Source organism: Gymnoscopelus braueri, assembly GCF_963280865.1.
Source record: "Gymnoscopelus braueri genome assembly, chromosome: 16".
Lineage (NCBI taxonomy): Eukaryota > Metazoa > Chordata > Actinopteri > Myctophiformes > Myctophidae > Gymnoscopelus > Gymnoscopelus braueri.
The window spans coordinates 38,675,154-38,696,966 of NC_137616.1; the positions used below are offsets into that span (position 1 = coordinate 38,675,154).

Consider the following 21,813-nt stretch of genomic DNA (forward strand, 5'->3'; position numbering starts at 1 on the left):
CCTGGGGGTCCCCAGACCCCACTTTGAACCACTGCCATATACAGTATACACACAACCACAAGGTACCGTGTCTGTTGGAACAACTGTACACTTACCAAAAGGTCAATAAAAAATGTATCGTAATAAAGGGGGGGAAATGTTATTGTCACCATGTATTAATAGCTAGGTAAACAGATCCTTCTCACAGGCTATTTGACAAGTAGGGTCTGTGGGTGTATTTTATCATGGTATCTCTGCCAGTTCAGAGCCAGTAAGACAGTGGTTCCCAAAAAAAAGCCAAACAACAAGTTCACAGCGCGCCGCAATGAGACGCGGTCTTGAGCTTGTAGATCTGCTATTTCACTACAACTTTTTTTCTTTTTCTAATGAAATTTCTTTGATAATTTTTATCAATGACATTCTTTTGAAGAATGTCAAAAAAAAATGGGGGGGGGGGGCATTTTTGAAAATCTTTTGAAATAATTCAAAACAAAATGTAACAAAAAAGGGACATTTACCAAAAATGGGTCCCCACCCACTGTTTGGGAAACACTGCTGTAAGGCACTGACAAGACCCACAATTAATCTGGTTACCTTTTAACACCTGTCAAAACAGCCCTCTCTTGTCAGATAAACGTCATCATACATTCTATTAACTTTGTTGCCTTTGTAATAAACCACACAACACTGATCAAAGTCAATAACTTTATTAGAAAAATAATTTACACTCGCCTCACTGTACAGTATAAAACAATTTGCAAGAATGCAAACACACTGGTTAGCAATTAACAAAAACAAATAATGTTTTGACTGATAACATCTCTTCAAATGAAATGTGATGACAACACAGAGAGTGAAAAGTACAAAACCTACAAAAACTTGTTCAGGTTCTTTTTTTTACTTTTTTTTTTTTTTACAAACCATGAAGAACAAAATGTGACAACAAAATGTGAACTGGATCACTGGTTCTCAATATGGGGTCTGGGGCCCCCCGTGGTGTGCTTGAGGAGATTCCAGAGTTCCTCCCCAGCTAAAATGGTTAGGAACCAAATGGACCCTTATAGGTCTGTAACTCGTGGAGTGAACACTATCAAGAGTTCAACTAAAAACCTAAGAACCAGTGCTGCAGAAATGCTCAACATGACGCAGATAGGCAGACCCTGTCAAAATCTTGACAAATACGCAGGGAGCCTACGAGATTGAAAAGCAATCCTACTTTTCCTGTCACACCATGATTTCCTTTGACTGAATTAGAAGTTTTGTGTCGTTCTGCGTTAGTGCCTGGACAGGGTATGCCAAATGTGATCAAGGATTCTATCCTCGTTGTATCCCCCAATTGAAAGAAAACGTCATCCGTGCAAAAAAATATGCGCACGTTTTCACGTCTGTTGCCTTCAAGGCATCAGACTACCCTCCTCGCCCCAGATCTTAATTGTTACTGTATTTGTAAAGATCTTTGGCTGGTGCACAACGCGACAACAGATGAACATCTCTGTAAGCGGTTATATATTACTTCATAGAACTGAAAGTTATTACTTACAACTACTCAGTACAATATATTAAATGTAAAGTAGGTCAATGCCTACGTAAAATGTTTACCAAATTGGGGCTCAACTTCTTTCCAAAATGTCCAACACTAATATTCACTTAACAATATTTTTCCAGGCTTCCACAAACCTGTGTAGGAATCCACAGTAGTTGGCATTGCATTTCATCCATCATGTTATTCATGATAAAGGGACACGTATATAAAGTAAGCGGACTGTTCAAATACAATTTAGCACATCCTTCCAATGATGGGTACGAAAAAACAAAACAAATTAAGACTCGTTTTCCCCATAATGGAAAGAGCAAGGAAGACTGATGCCTCTACTGAGGTGAATATTTTCTGACAAGTCAACAATGCATTGTTAAAAAAAGTCACATTTCCCCTCTAAAACTATTATACAACCCAGCAAAACTATATGATCACATGGTTCAGACAGCGAGGAGGACTTGTTTTATTCAAGCTCATATCATGAGATGAAGCTTACACGATGTCTATGGCTGCTGGTGCTTGTAAAGTCAAGAGCCAAGCAGTGCACGTACATCTAATATCTATCAGTCAAGTGCTCTGTTGTTGCATGTGCATATCTCTGAAGAGAGGAGTTCAGACACAGGTAGGCAATTCCTCTTAGACTGAGGTAGTAGGCCAAACCCTTTATCTATTTGACAAAGTCCTTAAAAGAACAATTCATTCTCCTGGAATGCCCAACTGGAAGAAAGAAAAAAAAACACCAGGTAACCACAAGTTACACCGTAAACCAGTTAGTTCTCAACTGGTGTCTCACAACCACGGTGAGATCAGGAGCAAATATTTTTTATAATACAAATACATGTATTTCTATTTGAGTTTCTGCAAATCTGCCAGAATATCTCATGACCCACTTTTGAGTCCTGACCTGACCCACTACTTGAGAAGCATTGCCCTAAATTTCTGACATTTTTTTCTTAAGCCCAGCAACCCTATAAAACAAATAAAAAAATAATCACATTTAATCCATTAAGATGCAATTACAGACACCCCCCCCCCCCTTATCAATTAATTTATCAAGCTCCTCTGAGCCACAGCAAACGCAGACCAAAAAAGGTGCAAAAAGGGGACATTATTATTTCCAGTCAAGCTTTCTATAATTTCTTATTTACGTCTTGTATCAGACGAGGGGACACATAGGGAGATCGGGGCAGTGTCTTTACTATGTAAAAGGAATTTCTGTAAGGAAGCAGCTTAACATTTTATTCTTGCTCTTCTATTTTTGTTATCTTCATGTGAATGTGAGAATATGTTATGTTTGGGCTCCTTATAAAAGGCGGTGATATGACCAGACAGTATTGTCAGTCATTTGTAAAATACCATTGGACCATTCAGTCAAGTCTGTCAGTCAGGTGGACCTTACCATTCCATCCAATCCTTTGGCAGCTTTGCAGTGTGTAAGCCCCATATACTGGTCAGTCTCTTCATAGTGACACTTCAGCACCAGCCTCTCCCCCTTTTCCCTGCTAGTCAGGTAACAAAAGGAGCCAGTTAGAGAATAGAACAGGAAGGGACAAATGACATCTACACACTTCTACTGGTCTCTCTCTCTCTCTCTCTCTCTCACACGCGCACAGAACCACAGACAGACACAATACGATGCATTAACTGTAGAGAAAAGCCTGTCGAATAAAAAAGGTAAAAAGAAAATATGCGTTACATCAGAAGCCAAAGATACTGAAGCATTCTCGGGGACTTCCACGACCTACAACTTCACACATGCACATCACAATGCCTTTAAAGACAAGGCCAAGAAAGAGCAATGAAAGGCCTTGTTGCTTTTTTTTAAGGCGGTAATAGAGCAGTGATTGAACATTGGGGTAAAGGTGGGGGGAGTGAGATGTTAAAAGCAGCCATTTTTGCTACCAAAGCAACAAAAAAGTGTTTTTTTTTTTACAAAAAGCACAACAAGCAAAGACATGCACTTCAATTACTTTCCCACCATTGCACAGTAATTAAAACTTAGGATAAAACATGCAAAGATTAGTATCCAGGCCTTCAACAGTTAGATAGATCCTTCTGGGTCAAAACACTTATTTTTAAATCTGGATCAAATTGTGCTTTTCAGTAGGGAATGTCAATAAAAAGGATGGAGGCTCTCCTAATTTCGCTTTTCCTAACATAACAAAGCATTTAATTTGGAATACCAATTTGTGAAAACTAATCTCACCAAGTATGGGTTTTTTTGGGGACATGAGAGAAAGGATGGAATATGTAACTACACATACATAAAAGCACTCTTGAGATGCCAACTATATTAGGTGAACTGGAAATTTGATGGCATGCAAGGTGACATTTGTAACATGTGGCCAACATTATGCCGGCAAACCTTTGGTCCTTTTTCCTTCCACAAGGAGCCTTTAGAAATTTTGAAGACGAAATTTGAAGAGAAGAATTTGCCGAAACATGAATTTGCAACACAATTTGAGTTTTTTTGTACACGTGTGCGTGTAATGTTTATTAGAGCAGACAAACAGCAAAAGGATACAAGCCAAAAGGTCAAGCCAAAAAATAGGACTGCTGAGGTCCTTTTTTTTTTTCTTCAATAACAAGACACGCATTTACTTTGACAATACAAATTGTAGATTCATTTGTTTTAAATACATGTTTAGGAGACATTAAGCTTTGCTGCTGTAGGCTACTTAAAACATGATAACCATAGTTACTATAAAACATACATAAAGCTATAAGCCAAATAGACAGCTCCAGCACATGACTGCAATCTAATTATTTTTTTTTCTTCAAACTTTGTTATGGAAAACTTATCGACCAGCTTAAAAAACAAACAAAAAAGGAATAAAATAAAATAAAACCAGTTCGCCAGAAGCAGGTGGGAGTGTGAGCTACTTGTTTTGAGTCCAAGCGGATTAAAATATGTACAAAAAGATACCTTGCCAGATGTCACCAATTTTTTTGGGGAGGAGAAACAATACAAAAACAAAAACAGAAACAGGCAACCGTATGGAATTTTTAGGGCCCGATCAGATCAAAGTCTCTAGAAAAAATGGTTTTGTTGTCGTTTTATCAAAAAGCCCTATTTTGCACCACTCTACTTCCACTGTTGCCCAAAAGAATCCTGATAGAATTCCTGGTTGTCAGATTTGTAACCATAGTTACCAGAATGATCGCCACCCAGCGGCTGCTGAGCAATGGGTTGCGAGCCCCAGTTCTGACTATTGGTCTGCCGGCGTTTGGAATCGGGCTGGCTGTACCCATCGGCTTTGCGCTTCCCTCCTACATTTCCACCGCGGCCACCACCCCGAGCACCACGTACCCCGCCGCGGCCTCCGCCTCCTCCTGCTCTCATCGGCACGCCTCCTCTGCCTCCTCCCCTCACTCCTCGGCTGGGTCCGCCGGGACCACCTCCTCCTCGTTGGGAGTAGCCGCCGCGACCACGAGGGGGGCCACTCGGTCCACGTGACCTCCCGCCAGGCGAGGACCCTCCACGTGGGCCCCCTCTGCCTCCACCCCCACGCCCCCGGCTGGGGACCTGGAAGTCATCGTAGCCGTAGTAGGGGTCTTCGTAGCCGCCGCGGTAGTTCTGGTAGTCATAGCCGTAGTAGTCATAGTAGTCGTCGTTGTAGCCGTAGTAGTCGGGCGCGTAGGCGGCGTAGCTGCCTCCCCGGCCACCGGCGCCTCGGCCCCGGCCCCTCGCAGGAGGTGGCATGGGTGGAGGAGGCCCGTAGTAGTAATAGTCATCATACCTGTGGTGAGACATCACACAGTACAGTTACAACTCTGAATGCAAAGTCTTAACCACTTTCAACCTGCCTTGAACCACTTTCAAACCCGGCATCATTATAGGCCTAACTCTTCTTACGCTTTGAAAAGCCAAAATTGCAGATCTACAAGCTCAAAACGCATCATGACACGTTGCGAGTGTAGATCGGCCATTTTCTCATTCAACAAAGTATAAAGGGCTCAAGTGGTTTTTAAGAGTGACAATAAAGCAAATTCATGAATAGAATTTAACAGAAAAGGTCATGGAAAAGAAAAGAAAACGTGCATGGATCTTTCTTACATTTGTGTTTTGGCTGCTTGTCTCTGGGCCTTGCGTTCTTTCCTTTTTTGATCAGGCGGCTTAGCAAATACAATCTCAATGCACTCTCCCTCCAGTTCCTTCCCATTCATCTCTTCCAACGCCTAAGAAGAAGAAATATTGAACATTAATATAAATATTTTATAGGCAACCCAGAGGTGTGCATAGCTAAGCTGCATGGCTGTGTTTCAAGCCAAGTGAAGACATGAATAGTAGGTCTGGCACATGAAAGTCTAAGATTTTTAATAATTTGTCAGACCCATCAACTGAGATTATTTGACTCAAGCAGTCTTTCACCATTAAAAATTATGCCAGACAAATCCCCACACAGGCTAAAGATCGCAGCAGCCAACTGGCATATTGAATATTCAGTTGTTTTAACAGATGTACAGATGTAACACAGGCCAATATGCTATTTTCACAGAGTGTTATATATAACTTACAATACTTATATACTATACTTTATATATAAAACAAATTGTAATATTTAACTGCTGAATCCAATTAGATTAAATAAAGTCCTTAGTGGGGCACAGTGCTAACGTACACACAGACAGACAAAGACAGCCTCATTACAATAGTTCCACTCCTGCTTTGTGCAGGTCACCAAATGGATACCACACAGTTTTAATTTACCATTTTGTTATTCAAGGCCTGCTTTGTTACTGTGTTAATGTTCATGTTTCCATACATTGCTGAACTGCTACAGAACCGTACCTTGACTGCACCGTCTCTCTCTTCAAAGTGGATGAAGGCGTAATCCTTCAGCTTTTTCACCCGCTCCAGTTTGCCGAACTCGCCAAAGGATTTTTCCAGGATTTCTTCTGTGACGCCATTTGCAAGATTTCGCACAAATAAAACCTTGACCTGTGGATTGGACAGCGAAACGAATTATTTAACACTTCCCGGCTGCATATTATGAAGCGTCCTTTGATTTAATCAAGCCAGTGATTTAATCAGCCACACAAAGTTTTAGCTGGTGGCATTTTCACGCCTGGTCAACAAAATGATCAGCTCATTACCTAAAAAACTATTAAAATCCCTCCCTCAAACCAATGAACCTACCTTTGACATCACGTCGGGGTCAGGGTCTTCGATGGGGTCAGCCCATTCCACCGTCACCACGTTACCCCAGACTTTAACCTTGCCGCTCATCAGCCGGCGTCGAGCTTGAGCTGCCGTTTTATGGTCTTCGTACTCTAGGAAACAGAACCCCCTGTTCTTCTTCTTGTCATCCGGTTGGTGGTAGAGTATGACATCAGTGAGACCCTCTGTGTTTAAGAAAGGGTGGGGAGGGGCAAGCATTTGTTACAAATAGTAGTTTTTCCACAATATTGTTTAGTCAAGTAAAGCCTGATTCAACCTTCGTCCTGTGACCGTGTGCCAGAATAGCAGACCTACAAGCTTACAATGCGTCGCAGATGCGAAGCACTGTGAGCTTGTAGGTCGGCCGTTCTCAACCCGCGTGCGACAGAGCAGAAATTAGGCTAAAGCCATTGTAACTGAGTTTGAGGGAGCCTGAAACAATTATAAAACTATATATAATTAACAGGAATAGGAGTACACAAAAATATAAACACAGGCAAATCTATGTCAGTCAACTAAAAGGTTGTTAGTTGTTATTATAGTTTCATTACACTTCCATTTGACTAGCGGAAAGATGACTCACCTGTGACTTTACTAAACTCTTCAACAATCTGTTCCTTTGTTTTACTTTTGGGGATGGAACCCACAAAAAGCCGGTTATTGGCTACAGATATGCACACTCCAATGTGCTTGCCGGGGCGAATTTCGTGGTTATTACACTGTGGAATGAACAAAAACAGGTAACCACTTTTAACCTGCTGTTCCTATTTTGGAAATGTCAGGGGGTGGGGGTCAAAAATAGAAGATAGACTACAAGCTCACAACGTTTCAAAACACACAGTGAGCTTGTAGCTGTGCCACTTTCGCTATTTTTGAAAAAGGGCTTAAGTGGTTAATGAGAAAGTATGAATGTATGTAAGTCACATACAAATACAAACTGATTACGGCATTGTTCTTCATCTCTAGAAAAGTGGTTGATTAACTACGATGGCTGTATTGACATTTCACTTGAAACTTACAATTTGTCACTTTACTTCGCTCCTATTCCTTTATGATTTACCCATCAATGTGTCACCTGCCTGTAAGGCTGTCCTGAAGATGCATTTTATGATCAGCTAATTCTAATCCTTATCCTGGGCAAGTTGGCTAAGTGAGGATGCCCCACTACTCTGCAATCAATTGCATACATTTATAGATGGGAACTGAAAAATACAGTTCTCTACAGTTGGCCACTGAAAAGAAAATAGCAGATCTACAAGCTCACGAATCATGACTTGCTATGAGCTTGCAGATATGCTACTTTCACTATTCTTCTTACAATCAATTATATAGGGCTTAAGTGGCAAACCTTCTTGATAACCTACGCTTTTTTTCCTCCTGGGTAAAATAAACACTCACCAATTGGACAGCCGCCTGGGCCGCTTCTTTTGTGCAAAAAGTGACAAAGGCGTAGCCCCTGTTCAAACCACTGAGAGGGTCCATCATTAGCCTCAGGTCCCAGATGGGACCTGCCTTCTCAAACAGGGGCACCAGCTCATCTTCAAACAGGTCACGAGGAATCTTGCCAACAAAGATCTGAGGAGAAATGTGTACTCGGTCATAAATAAAAGGAACTAGTGACATTTACCCATCTTATTCATTTCGGGACATAAAACTAATATTCAAATTAATCATTCCATGTGGGTTTACATAATTTCATCCCATCTGTGCTGTGCAAACTAACTTTGCCTAAAATGGCTACTTTTAACAACAACTTGTAGGGGTGTCTGTCAGCATTTAAACAAATGCAAGTAACCAGGCAACTAGCCATCCAACTGGTCTGGCTACTAAGAAATTACTACTATTAATGCTTCTGATGACATTAAGGCGATGCTTTAACAAATGCAAAAACGAATCTGAAATACAGCAACAAAACGTGGTAATTTGTTCAGGTTTTCCAGCGGTCCGGTTGACCCGATTTAGCCAGACAATTAAGAACAGGCACTTAAAGCCTGAAGTAAAAGGTTGTACTACAAGTTGTGACTAGGACTAATGAAGTGTGGCATGGTTGCATCATCTTGTAAGTCTAATTGGAAAACATGTTCCCTTCATTTTTTATGTCAATGGCAGAAAGGACACCGAATTAATGAGGTGCTGTTTGGCTATGGGAAAAAAACATTCAAAGGAATAGCCATAAAAATAAAGTGGAGCTGGTACCTCTGTTCCGATGGTGGGCTGAGCGCCTGTGTACACAGACTCCGGTGGAGGGCCGCCATACTTCCTCTGTCCTGTCGTGACATCTAGTGTGTAGTTGGTTCGATCTAGGAGCTCTTTGATTTTACTCTCGTCTGGTCCCTTAGTGGAATCTGAAACTTTGGTCCCTTGTTTCTCCCTCTGTCTGTAAGTCTTCATTACTCCACAGAGAAAAGCACTTTTGTTCTGTAAGAGAAAGCATGGATATCCAACATGAGTTAACAACAGTGTTTAGTGCTCATCACATCCTTCTCACATCTGAACCCTTTTTTTTTTCTCCTCTTTTTCTTATTGTTAACAGCATGCGTAAAGTCCTAGACTGAAAAATGCATTTCTCCTACTTATAAGTAAGATCCATCTTGCCAAACCAAATACAGCTGATATCTGGAAGTCATTGTTTGTACAAAAATGGTTCAAACAAGTCCAGGAGCCAAACTGGTGTGCTTTGGTCAGCACAATTCATCATCGCATTCAACTTGGGCAAATAAGGCCATGTCCAAGTTAATCGCAATGATGAATTAGGCTGACAATACCAACCGTATGGCTCAGGGACTCGCTTTAACCGTTTTTCTACAACAATGGAGTTACGTGAATACTGTGGGATATGAGCAGTTTGTTTTGGCGAGATTGACCATTCTTGGTCTTGGCCATTTTATAGGTTGATGTTGCTAATAGGCCAAATTAAATGACACTTGGCCACATCCTTTCAGATGTTGACCCAGTAGAGAAAAGTTTCATGTTATAATATGTAACAAACATTCACAATCGGGTGAATTTGTAAACGACATGTTCAAAAACTGTGCATGACACATCACTACCCATTACTAACATGTTACTTGATAAATATACATTAGACCATTTATATTTTTAACAATTTCATACCTCTAAATACAAGCATGTGAACTAACTAGTGGCAACTCCATGACCAACTTACTTGCACGTGTGACAGGTCACTCTCTTTGAATTGAACCAAGACTTGTAGAGCTCCCTCCTCGTTGAATTCTTTCAAAGCTTCAATCGCCCTCTCATCTAGGTCACTATGTGCTACCAGTCCTAGGGATAGAATGTGAAACGGTAAGTATAAATACACAACTCTACAAGACCAATGGGGGAAGAATACATGCTTCCATTACATGACCATGGCAGAGAGACATGGGATGACAATGCTTTGCATATTGGCTTTCATTTAATTATAAGACATTTGTCAAAATCTATCTTTGTCCACAAGAACAACATTTGGATGGAATATTACCTAAATGTATAGTACTGAAATCCTGATTGAACTCCAAGCCAATTATTGATTTAATCTGCGCTACTACTCCCATCCGACTAGGGTTTACAGCACAGTGCAAAAGATGTGAAAGTGATCACCCAGTGTGTTCTCACACTTCCTACAGCAGTGACCACATCCTGGTTTACCACGTTTTTTTAAATATCATCTTTGGGGTGATGAAAAAGCTCAGATAGATGTGGGCAACCGTGCAAGAGTTGACAAAAGCAGATGTCTAGATTCATTTCCTACTTTTATCACATGTGCTACATAAATCATGACTCAATTACATGTGTAAGTCGTAATTGAGGAAGAACATTTAATTTACTTCATACAGCTAATCTGCCGATATTTTTTTTCATTTTAGGAGCATCAAAAGTTCTTATTTAAAGTCTATTACCTATTGCATGTCTCCCTGCTATTATACAAATATATACACCATTCTTAACATACTTGGACAACAGTAAAGAAGACTTGCACATACTCGTTAGCTAGGGTATGCTTTGAAAAGTACCCATGATAAAAACCGGAGTAAAGGGGGGTGTACTGTTAATCCTTGGTTTTGAAATGAGGTTTCACCATTACTTTGTAATATCCAGACTATCCAAACACCCACAATTGACAATCTAATATTTTTCTCTACAGAATATTGTGAAAAATTGCTTGTTTGCCATTGAATACATCACTGTTGTACATTAGCACAGTTCTGCTGAACAGGTCCCACCGCTTGTACTTGCATTAAGTAAGTGAGAAATAAACCCTTTCTTGATCCTAATCAAGTGCTCAACTTTAAAATTGATGGAAATCAGCAGTGGGGTACAGACAGTGTTACCACTAAAAGCCCACTATGTTGAATACCAATAACTTCAGTTTGCACAGCAGAAGCTGATGTGTGACCCCAAACCTAAAATGCATTAAGCTAAGCCACCTGAACATACTTGGAGCTAGCCGTGCACATTGCAGTCTAGTCCTGTTTAACAAGTTCCTACCATCTGCATCAGTCACACAATCACTTCTATTGTTCTCTACATTCTACTGATCCGGTCTTGATGCCAGCTGGTCTTGTACCAAACCCCCTTGAACCCTAATAAAGACAACACCCACCCTTTCACTAAAGTGAAACTAATTCATATGAATGACAATGGCACGCTGCTCCAACAGTGACCTGATAATTAACGTTAGAAAAGACGGACCACCTTAAAAAACTGTGGTGGGTTAATCGCTGCCAGGGGGAGATAATGATCAACATGACGCTTCAAAGAACAGATGCCATCTGCGAATACAGTAAAGCCCCCCCCAGTGCTTTAAAGAAGCTTTAAACAAAAAGGACTTTACTGTATTTCATCGGCCTATAAGCTGCTATCCGTAACTTTCATGCCCCTGCCAGGGATTGGAAATCATGTTTTCTACAAGTTTCAACCACCAAGAAGGCATCTCAGCTTTGGTCAGGGGGGATATTGCACTACGAGCTTCAGGCAGGGTTACAGGTGGTGAACCGGTAGGTGGCCTACTACCAGACAAAAGGTGTAAATTTCTCAATGGAAGGGAGAAGGACGACACCCCCCCACTTCCCCCAACATGCTAGTTAGCATATTGCATTCACATATTCTACAACAGTGGTTCCCAAATTATTTTGGGGGTGCCCAGATGATTAGCTTAAAGGGATACTTCACTTTCACATAAAATAAACATTAAAAATAAATATTTTAAAAAAAATGAAAGAAGTTATGGCAAAATAAAGGCCCCCTCACACATTAGTAGGACACTCTAATGCGTGAGGGGGCCGTGATTTTTCCATTACTTTTTTCATTTATTTTTAATATATTTTTTAAATGTTTATTTTATGTGAAAGTGAAGTATCCCTTTAATGTGCAACACATTGTTTTCTCACTCAACAGTAAACAAAACAACAAACCGTACATAAGTGTATACAGAGAATCTGCACATTTCTTATGTTACAATGTAATAACATTTGTAATGCCAAATTGTCAAATAGTAGGTAAGAAAGAGGCAAGCATTGTGAAAATAGCCAATCTACAAGCTCACAACGCCTCGCAGTTGTGAGCTTGTAGATCGGCTATTTTCACAATATTTACCTGTGGATAAATATGCATACATTTCAAGTGCTTGTCCTTGGGGGGGAGGGTTCCCAGTTCAAATATGATTTGGGGGGGGGGGGGTGCAGCCTGAAAAGTTTGGGAACCCATTGCTCTACAATACAGAGTGGTTGAAGTTCCGGATTGGAGCTTTAACTCTGAGTGCACAAATGGAACCACGTTTCACATGATTTTACTGTGCGTTTGTGTTATGGTGCATTGGGACTGATGCGTTAGAAACGGATGCCTCTTTACCTGCAACGTAGATCTCGTCTAGCTTCTCAGCGACCTTCTGAGGCAGCCCAGCCTCCAACAGGGTCTCGAAGTGTTCCGAGTGGGCCACTACGACGGCCTCGGACGTCTCCATCGGTTCCTGTTCCACTTCCTCTGCCTCTGGTGTGCCCCCGTTCCCGTTAACATGATCCGTGGATTCCGTGGCCATGTCGTCAGACATCTGTGTGGAGGATGAGATTAGAAACTAAGATTAGAAGCAAATAAAAACACAGATTACAGAGCAGAGGGGTCCCACAACAGATAAGACCATGCACACACACCAAGTGTGCAGATTGGCGCCACTGATCTGAGGCAGTCTCTGATCCAGGATAGTCCACATTCAAATACAGTGTCTTTCTATTGTGTCTTTCTTCCGATTGTGTGAAATCTGCAAAAACCGATGATTTGACGATAGTTTCGTTAATCGACCTCTTCTCGATTAATGGAGGGATAATGGTGATCCGTGCCCACCACCACCACGCCTCTGCATGCTAACCACCGTTACATAGGCTCGTGTGGATGAAACAGGCCCACGTCTTCAGTCGGCGTGCGAAGCTAGCTATTAGCTAACGTCGGCTAACGAGGTTACGGAATAATAACACGCAGCCATCACGTCGTCTATATTATGTTGACAATACGAGTCATGTAAACATATGTAGGTGTGTAAATAACATGCAGGGGGGGAACACCTTAACGTTGCGACAAGGGGAAAGAAAAAAAGCGGGACGGTTTTCAAAATGCCGGCTGGACGAGCAAACCAACAAGCCTTTATGGTCATGCTAACGTTAGCTTAGCTACCGTAGCCGCCGTGTAATACACCTCCAGTCCTCCATCCGTGGCTTTTATGCGTTAGCTTCCCTCCTTCAGTGATTTAAACACTTACCTTGCAAAGATGACTTGATGCACACTCTGCCAATTCGCGTTGTTATGTCCAAGCTGCTTCTAAAAAAAAGGAAGAAGGATGTTGTTCTTCTTAACGCCGGTGGTGTTGCTTGTTGCTTCCTTTAGTCCCGGTTGGTAGTTGAGGCAAAATGGCGACGACGTATCGTCGCGAGCTCTTCTCACTGACTGCACGGGGTCTCTGCGGCGGCTGCTCAGGGGCTATGCTCAGAGTTGCCAGGTTTTTCTTGCGAGAGAAACAAGCAAGCGGGTCTATGAAAACAACCCCCGAAAGAAGCGAGCCCTTGGCTTCGCCCTTTAAACACAATCACGTCGGCTATTTGAAAAACATTGGAATATTTTTACAAACATTTTAACGACATAAATCTTGTTTTTTTTTTGGGGGGGGGGGGGCTAGCATAACATATGGGGGGTCCGCAGACAAATACATATTAATTTGGGGGTCCTTGATATGAAAATATTTGAGAACCACTGGTTTAAACAACATTAGGAAACACGCCCAAATAAGCAACTAGAAACTAGAAACAAGGCAAAAAAAACTGCGACCTGCAACTAACAATATTCACAAGCAACTTTACAGAAAAACAAGCCTAAAGTCGCTCATAATAAGTGGACATGGCAACACTGCTCACGGGCTACGCTCACGGGGAGGGATTACCCCTCCCCCCCATCTCTTCTCCCCCCTCCTCCTCTTCTCCCCCCCCCTCCTCCTCTTCTCCCCCCTCCTCCTCTTCTCCCCCCCTCCTCCTCTTCCCCCCTCTCCTCCTCCTCTTCTCTACCCCCCTCCTCCTCCTCTTCCTCCTCCTCACACTGATTTTCATCTCTCACACACAGACGAAATAATTTGCTTAAAACAAGCTCAACTAATTTAATGTCACTATAGGCCAACAGAAATTGGCCTCAGTGGTTGAAATTAAAGCCTCAACTAGAAAGGGACTGTTTTATAGTTAAACTAGGAAAGGTGCTCCTCGGGGCACAGGTCTCCGCCAGGAGACCTGTGGTTATTGTGGGCCAGCAATGTTCAGAATTCGCCAATCAGGATGGTATATGAAAAATCGGACGGATCCATCTTGATCACATGACTATAGAGATAATGTGTACCGATTTGCGTGATGTTTGGAATACATTTGTAGGAGTAATATAAAAAAAATGTATTTTCAAAACTTGGACTGCTGGTGGCGCTAGAATAGGACAATATTAAAAGGGTGGCATTTGTTCCTCAATGTAGTGCGAATGTGCATGCAAAGTTTCACCGCAATCGGATGCTGCGTTCATGATTTGCTGCATTTTGTTCAAAACGGGCCACTCCTGCAAACTTTAGATGGCAATCTTAGCCAATCAGGATGGAATATGAAAAATAGATCCGTCTTGATCACATGACTATAGAGATCATGTGTACCGATTTGCGTGAAATTTGGATAAAATCTGAAGGAGTAATATCAAATGATTTGTTTTACATAAGTCGGCCTCCTGGTGGCGCTATAAAAGGTAGATGTGAAAAATGCAGGGCAAAGGTTTTACCTTGGCCTAGGGAGTGCGCAGACACTCAGATTGGGGATAGGAAACCATTCTACACGTTTCTACCACCAGATGCCAAGAAAGCCTCTCTGCTTTGATCAGGGGAGATATTGCACACAAGCTTCAGGCAGGGCTACAGGTCAATCGGTAGGTGGCCTACCAGACACAAGGATGTTAATTTCTCAATGGAAGGGAGACAGTAAGACGACCCCCACCCCCTCCCACCACAGACATGCTAGTTAACATATTGCATTCACACGAGTCTACAACAGTGGTTCCGAAATTATTTTGGGGGTCCCCAGATGATTAGCACTGGTGGCGCTAGAATAGGACAATATTAACCCATTTAGACCTGCTGCCACCTATACGTTGTTATACCTCTGAATCCGGGAGCCACCTCTGTGTCTCATTAGTTGTTGCTATACATATACCAACATCATTTTGTATTAATTATTTTAGTAAGAATTTGAACGTTTACAGAAAACTTAGGTTAGGTTTTAGAAGGCGTTTTTAGAATCGGCCTCAGGTCTCAATGGGTTGGGTGGCATTTGTTCCTCAATGTAGTGCGAATGTGCATGCAAAGTTTCACCGCAATCGGATGCTGCGTTCATGATTTGCTGCATTTTGTTCAAAACGGGCCACTCCTGCAAACTTTAGATGGCAATCTTAGCCAATCAGGATGGAATATGAAAAATAGATCCATCTTGATCACATGACTATAGAGATCATGTGTACCGATTTGCGTGAAATTTGGATAAAATCTGAAGGAGTAATATCAAATGATTTGTTTTACATAAGTCGGCCTCCTGGTGGCGCTATAAAAGGTAGATGTGAAAAATGCAGGGCAAAGGTTTTACCTTGGCCTAGGGAGTGCGCAGACACTCAGATTGGGGATAGGAAACCATGTATTCTACACGTTTCTGCCACCAGATGCCAAGAAAGCCCCTCTGCTTTGATCAGGGGAGATATTGCACACAAGCTTCAGGCAGGGCTACAGGTCAATCGGTAGGTGGCCTACCAGACACAAGGATGTTAATTTCTCAATGGAAGGGAGACAGTAAGACGACCCCCACCCCCTCCCCCCACCACAGACATGCTAGTTAACATATTGCATTCACACGAGTCTACAACAGTGGTTCCGAAATTATTTTGGGGGTCCCCAGATGATTAGCATACACAGATAGGCGCAGTTATAGGTAAAAACGCGAATCGGAATATTATAGCGCCACCATGAGGCTGATTTGAAAAATTTCAAGTGGCATTTCTTCCTCGGCCTACTGGGAATGAGTGTGCAAAATTTCACGGATATTGCACGCTGTGTTCATGATTTGATTTGAGCCATTTTGTTCAAAATAGAGCACTCATGCAAACTTTGGAAGCCAATCTTAGCCAAACAGGATGGAATATGAAAAATCTGAAAGACCCGTTTCGTTTAATGACTATAGAGATAATGTGTACTGATTTTGGACAAAATCTGTAGGAGTACTGTCAAAAAATGTGTTTAGCAAAAAGCTGCCTCCTGGTGGTGCTATAACAGGCCCATGTGAAAAAGTTGGGGCAGAGGTTCTGCTCTGGATTCCAGGGAGTGTATGTGTGCACAGTTTCGCTGCGATCAAGCCAACGGTGCCGGAGATTAGCTGTTCACAGACGGACACACGGACGGACGGACGGACAGACGGACGGACGGACGGGCGGGCGGACAGCGTGCAAAACTTAGTCTCGGTAGAAAAATATTTTTGGAGCTATAGGTTTACAACTAGGAAAAGACTGAACTTGCATGGTATTAAGGTTAGGATTAGACATTAGCTGTATATATACCGAAAATAGCTGTATATACGTAGATATAATAGCTGTAATATCTACAAGCTCACAACGCGTCACGGTATGACGCCTTGTGGGCTTGTAGATCAGCTATTTTTGGCTGTAAGGTTAGGGTTAAAAATTACTCAAAATAAATAAAATTGCCATGCTAAAATGGAGGAGATGAGATATGATCACATCTTGGAAGCTTTCATCCAATGTCTATAGTAAATAATACTTTTTTTTTTTGCAATAGAAGTCGGATGGGAATGCATCCCATAACCCTGGCATTGTTAGTGCCTTGCTCAACATATTGAGCTAAGCAAAATCTATACAGCTACAGTATGTAAAGGATACAAATGGCCCTTCTGTTGTCACAGTATTAGTCTACCGCCCGACTACATTGTGTTGCACCCCCATCCCCCCCCCCAACCACACACACACACACACACACACACACACACACACACACACACACACACACACACACACACACACACACACACACACACACATTTCATTCTGCTGATATTGTGGAATGTATAAAATTGTGCGTTTTATGTAACCATACTCAAAAGTAGGCTATAAATATTGCAGTTAATAAAATTCACCAAACTCGATCTTTGCGCGTGTGTGTGTGCGTGCGTGTGCGTGTGCGTGTGTGTGTGTGTGTGTGTGTGTGCGTGTGTTCTATCCTAACCTCGCATCAGCTTTCCACCTCGGAGGAAAAGTTCTATCCAGGTATGGCAGTATTGTATTGGTTCTCCCTCCCTCTAATTACCCTGTGGGGTTCCATCTCCTTAAACCTGGCTGTGTTCACTAACCCCATCATCACCTTCTTCTACCCATACAACTCTGGACAAGGTAACTATACTAGTACTAGTAGTAGTGCTGTTACTACTGTTATTGCTAATAACAACCCATTACCAATAATCACTTATTCTCTGTTTTGGACTTTTCATTATGGAAACTAAAGGGAATTTCCTGTTTTCAAGATCCCTACTATTCTCTTGCTTTACATTTCTGTCGAACAAACATACCCTGCCAAGTTCATTTGTTTAGTTATTTTCAGGTACGACACTACGAATAGATAGATGGATAGCTTTATTGTCATTCAACAATACATGAAATGCATAATTAAGTGAAATTCCATTCCACTGGCTTACTATGATCTAAAACTACTCCTAGTTAAAAAAATAAATAATACTAAAATACTACAATACTAAAAACAATACTGATAAAATCATATTGCACAGCATGGAGTCCTCAGCAGCATATAGGAGAAAGGATAGAGGATATTGCACTTATAGAGCGTGCCAACGTGTCGTCACCACGGGGGGGCGAGGCATTGGGCGTGGCATTGGGCAATGTTAAGTCAACCTGGTTTTTACCCCTCAAAGATGTCCGCAGCTACCAAAAGACACTTGTTGACGCCCCCTTCAGGATTTTTGGCACGCTCTATAGGGGATTATTGCACTTTTTTTAGTTCACAAGTCAGATGGCTGGGGGAAAGAAACTCTTGCATGGGATACTGTGGAGCCTTTTTGCCAGAGGGCAGCAGAGTGAACAGTCCACGATGTGGGTGGGTAGGGTCTGTCCTGATGTTATTAGCCCTAGTCAGACAGTGACTGTGAGCAATGTCCTTGATGAAAGGCAGTGAAGTCCAGATGATCTTCTCCGCTGTCCTCACCACTCTCTGAACAGACTTCCAGTCTGATGCATTGCAGCTTCCAAACCAGACAGAGATGCAGTTGGTCAGGATGCTCTCTATAGTGCCCCTGTAGAATGTAGTGAGGATGGAAGGGGGGAGTTGGGCTCTTCTCATCTGGCATAGAAAGTGAAGACGTTTCACCCCAATAGATGGGTTTCCGCGCGACGTCATCACAGAGCAGAGTGTGCATTCTGCGCATGCGGGAGGTAGAACGACCCGGAAGTGCCATTCACTCTATTGTTATTTTCGGGATTTAGATAGGCATAATGCTGCTATTATAGGCAGAATAGGCATAATGCTGCTATTATATACAGACAGATCCAACTTCCGACAAATCATTTTTATTGAGTAAAGAAGATATTACAAACTGCATCATTTAATCTACTTTCATTAAACCCGGTGAAGACCATTTATTTTATCAATGTACAGTGGCCAGAGATGCTGCGGGTAATAGCGCCCTCTACAGGCTCTTCCCTCCACTGCGCGCGCATCATCCTCAATGTTTACAAACGGGAAACCCATCTATACTATACTAAACTACATTACCCATCAAGCACCTGGGTGCAGGTAGTAATGTGTAATGTAATGCAATTTGAGAACCCCTGATAATCAGTTGATAAACAAGGTGGTGTCTGTGGTGAGTTTACATACTGGTACGCAAAGTACTATCAGATAATTATTTTGTGTGTTTCTTGTGTTTTCAGCCCAGAAATTGTGAACGCCCATGTTAAAACTGTTGTTCCATAACTGTTGGATCAGTTTAATCAAGTGATATACAGTATGAAAAACAGAAGGAGGTATAATTTTAAAATCTTACAGACTACTCAGCAACGTGTTTCGAGTTACTCTTCCTCAGGCAGCAACGATGTGAAATCATATATCAAATATATAGGGAAGGGTCATGATATACCGGTATTATATTGATATATTTGACATGATTTCACACCATTACCATTGCTGCCTGGGGAAAAGTTCTTTAATTAAGCCAATTATTTGTCAATTTGCCTAAACAAAAAAGGTAAAATACCTGTTTGAAGACTAATTTTGCATTAAGTATACAATGTCTCCCTCCTTTATCGTTTTTGCATTGGCTTTTTGCCTTCTCTGGAACCCTCGGACTCTTTGAGAACAAATGGAGAAATTTTCAGTGTAAATGTAAATATGCTGCTATTATTACAACTCACCAACTACGTCAGGAATGTTGAACAATCTCTAACTCTCACAAGCCATTCTGCTACTCTCTCATCTATTCTCCACCCCCCCCCCCAAAAAAAGTCCAAGAGAGTCCACAGAGCCACCTTGTGGCACCTAAATGCCATTACATCTCCCCCTTTTAGCTAAGTGTTACATTCCTTGGATCTGTCAAATAGAACCTGTGGCATCATTTAACTTGCCACATGTTTTACATTTACAACAACATCAACAGGGCAGTATAGTCTACCTGAAGTCACTGAAATGCAAAGAATATAAACATACATGGTACATGCATTTCTCTCATGCGACCCGTTGTGGGCTTGTAATGCACTATTTTTGGTTAAGAGGTTAGGTGTAGACGGAATAAAATGTGGTACAGAGCCAACTCGGGTCCAGTTTACTAAGTATGTGTAGCAGGGGGAGTCTTTTTAAAGGAAATAATAGCAATAAAATATACAATGCTTTCTAGAGGGAAGGTCCTCTTTAACAATGCAATGCACAGGTTCGTAATCGTATAACCAAGGATGAGCATGGAAATAAGACATGGAATGATTTAAAAAAGGCTTTCTATTATTATTCCTGTACATAAAGTATTCCAGCTTTTAAAATACACACTAGACTAAAACCCAACAAGCATATAAATAACCAACACATACAATACCATACATTGGGCTGGCGTAACAGAGGAGGAGAAGGAGCACAGCAGCATGGACTAAGGGCATACTTTTTACCATAACTTACTAATTCACCAGGCGGCCAATATGCGGATACATTTAGAAAAGCCATGCCTTCCAGCTCTTGTCCTCCTCAGGTACGCCAACCTTACAGCAAGCTAGGGGATCCCCTGAATGAATGCAGTCTAGCTATTTTAAACATTGTCTGCCAATAAACCCCACCCTTGATTATAAACAAGGAGCACCTGGCTGATACTGCCTTTGTAACAGGTCCACCTGGTTACATATGGAAGGACTAAGTGCTTGACAAAAAGAACAGAGAGTAATGATGTCTACAAGCTATCAATAGGATTTGTTCTTCTACTGCAGAAATGGAAAAATGAGTTCATATCCTGGGATCCCTCTAAGTTCTGTGGAATTCAGCGTGTTTCTGTACCGAGTGGATGGCTGTGGAAACCTGATATCATCATCGATGAGAGGTGGGAATACACACACACGTACGTACGTACGTACGCACGCACACATGCACACACGCACATGTGAGTGCTATTATGCATTTTTCTCCTCAGTGGGTAGGTATATCTTAAAACAGATTTTACACATTTTTGACACAAGCTATGGATCTGTAGTGCCAATTGTGGTCCCAAGTCTCATGTCTTCACATACAGTAGTTTGGGTGCACAGCATCCTGGGTGTGGACGACTAGTCATTAATGTTATTAGTGTTATACAACAAATGTGAAATGTTCTATAAACATGTATAAAGTACCTTTAACCAAGGCGCTTTACATTTATTGTGTATTACTTCCACACACTCACACACACATTCATACACCGATGACGGAGGAAACCATGCAAGGCACCAACCTACTCATCGGGAGCAATTAGGGGTTCAGCGTCTTGCTCAAGGACACTTCGACACTAACTCTGGGGGAGCCCGGGCTCGATAGGAATGGAAGGTTCCCAAGCGGCCGCTCCTGAGCCACTGCCACCCCTAAACTGTTAAACTCTCTTTGTATGTGTCTGTCTGTCTGTCTGTCTGTCTGTCTGTCTTCCAGGTTAGAGGGTGGGGCTGCTGTCAGCCCTTATGTCCACATTAAATATGATGGGACAGTCTTTGTTAAAAATGATGACGTGGTCGTCAGCAGCTGTAGAATGAACGTCTACAAGTTCCCCTTCGACACTCAGTCCTGCAACCTTACGTTTGCCTCTGTGATACTTCAGTGAGTGACTCAACTGTTTGCGTTTATTTATTTATTATTACATTTTTTATTACAGTGTTTTATTGTTCATACCCACAGCAGTTTGTGCAGTACTTTGAAAAAAGGGGGTATACGCTTTTTTTTCCTTTTCCGCAAACACACATAAATACATGCTTCCGCACAGAAACACATACAGTATATGCATACTGTTTGTGTTTAAATGAGTGCGTGCATGCATGTGTGTGTGAACGGGTGGGTGGTAAAATC

At 41.8% G+C, this 21,813-nt stretch overlaps 1 protein-coding gene across 2 annotated transcripts; it reads right to left on the minus strand.

Moving 5' to 3' along the window:
• Positions 1–670: 670 nt before the first annotated feature.
• Positions 671–13,606, minus strand: LOC308103954 (heterogeneous nuclear ribonucleoprotein Q-like). Of its 2 annotated transcripts, XR_013934780.1 has the most exons (11): positions 13,432–13,606; positions 12,531–12,729; positions 9,844–9,962; positions 8,874–9,095; positions 8,076–8,252; positions 7,261–7,396; positions 6,657–6,862; positions 6,309–6,458; positions 5,574–5,695; positions 2,916–5,256; positions 671–2,233 (listed from the first exon to the last, which is right to left on the minus strand). XR_013934780.1 is itself a non-coding variant. In XM_080454178.1 (10 exons), exons 2-10 carry the CDS (start codon positions 12,727–12,729, stop codon positions 4,602–4,604), a joined length of 1,986 nt encoding a protein of 661 aa, XP_080310304.1. In that variant the 5' UTR covers positions 13,432–13,606; the 3' UTR covers positions 671–4,601. The 2 variants fall into 2 exon arrangements, 1 of the variants encoding a protein (XP_080310304.1); XM_080454178.1 differs by having other exon boundaries at positions 671–5,256.
• Between the last annotated feature and the right edge of the window lie 8,207 nt (positions 13,607–21,813).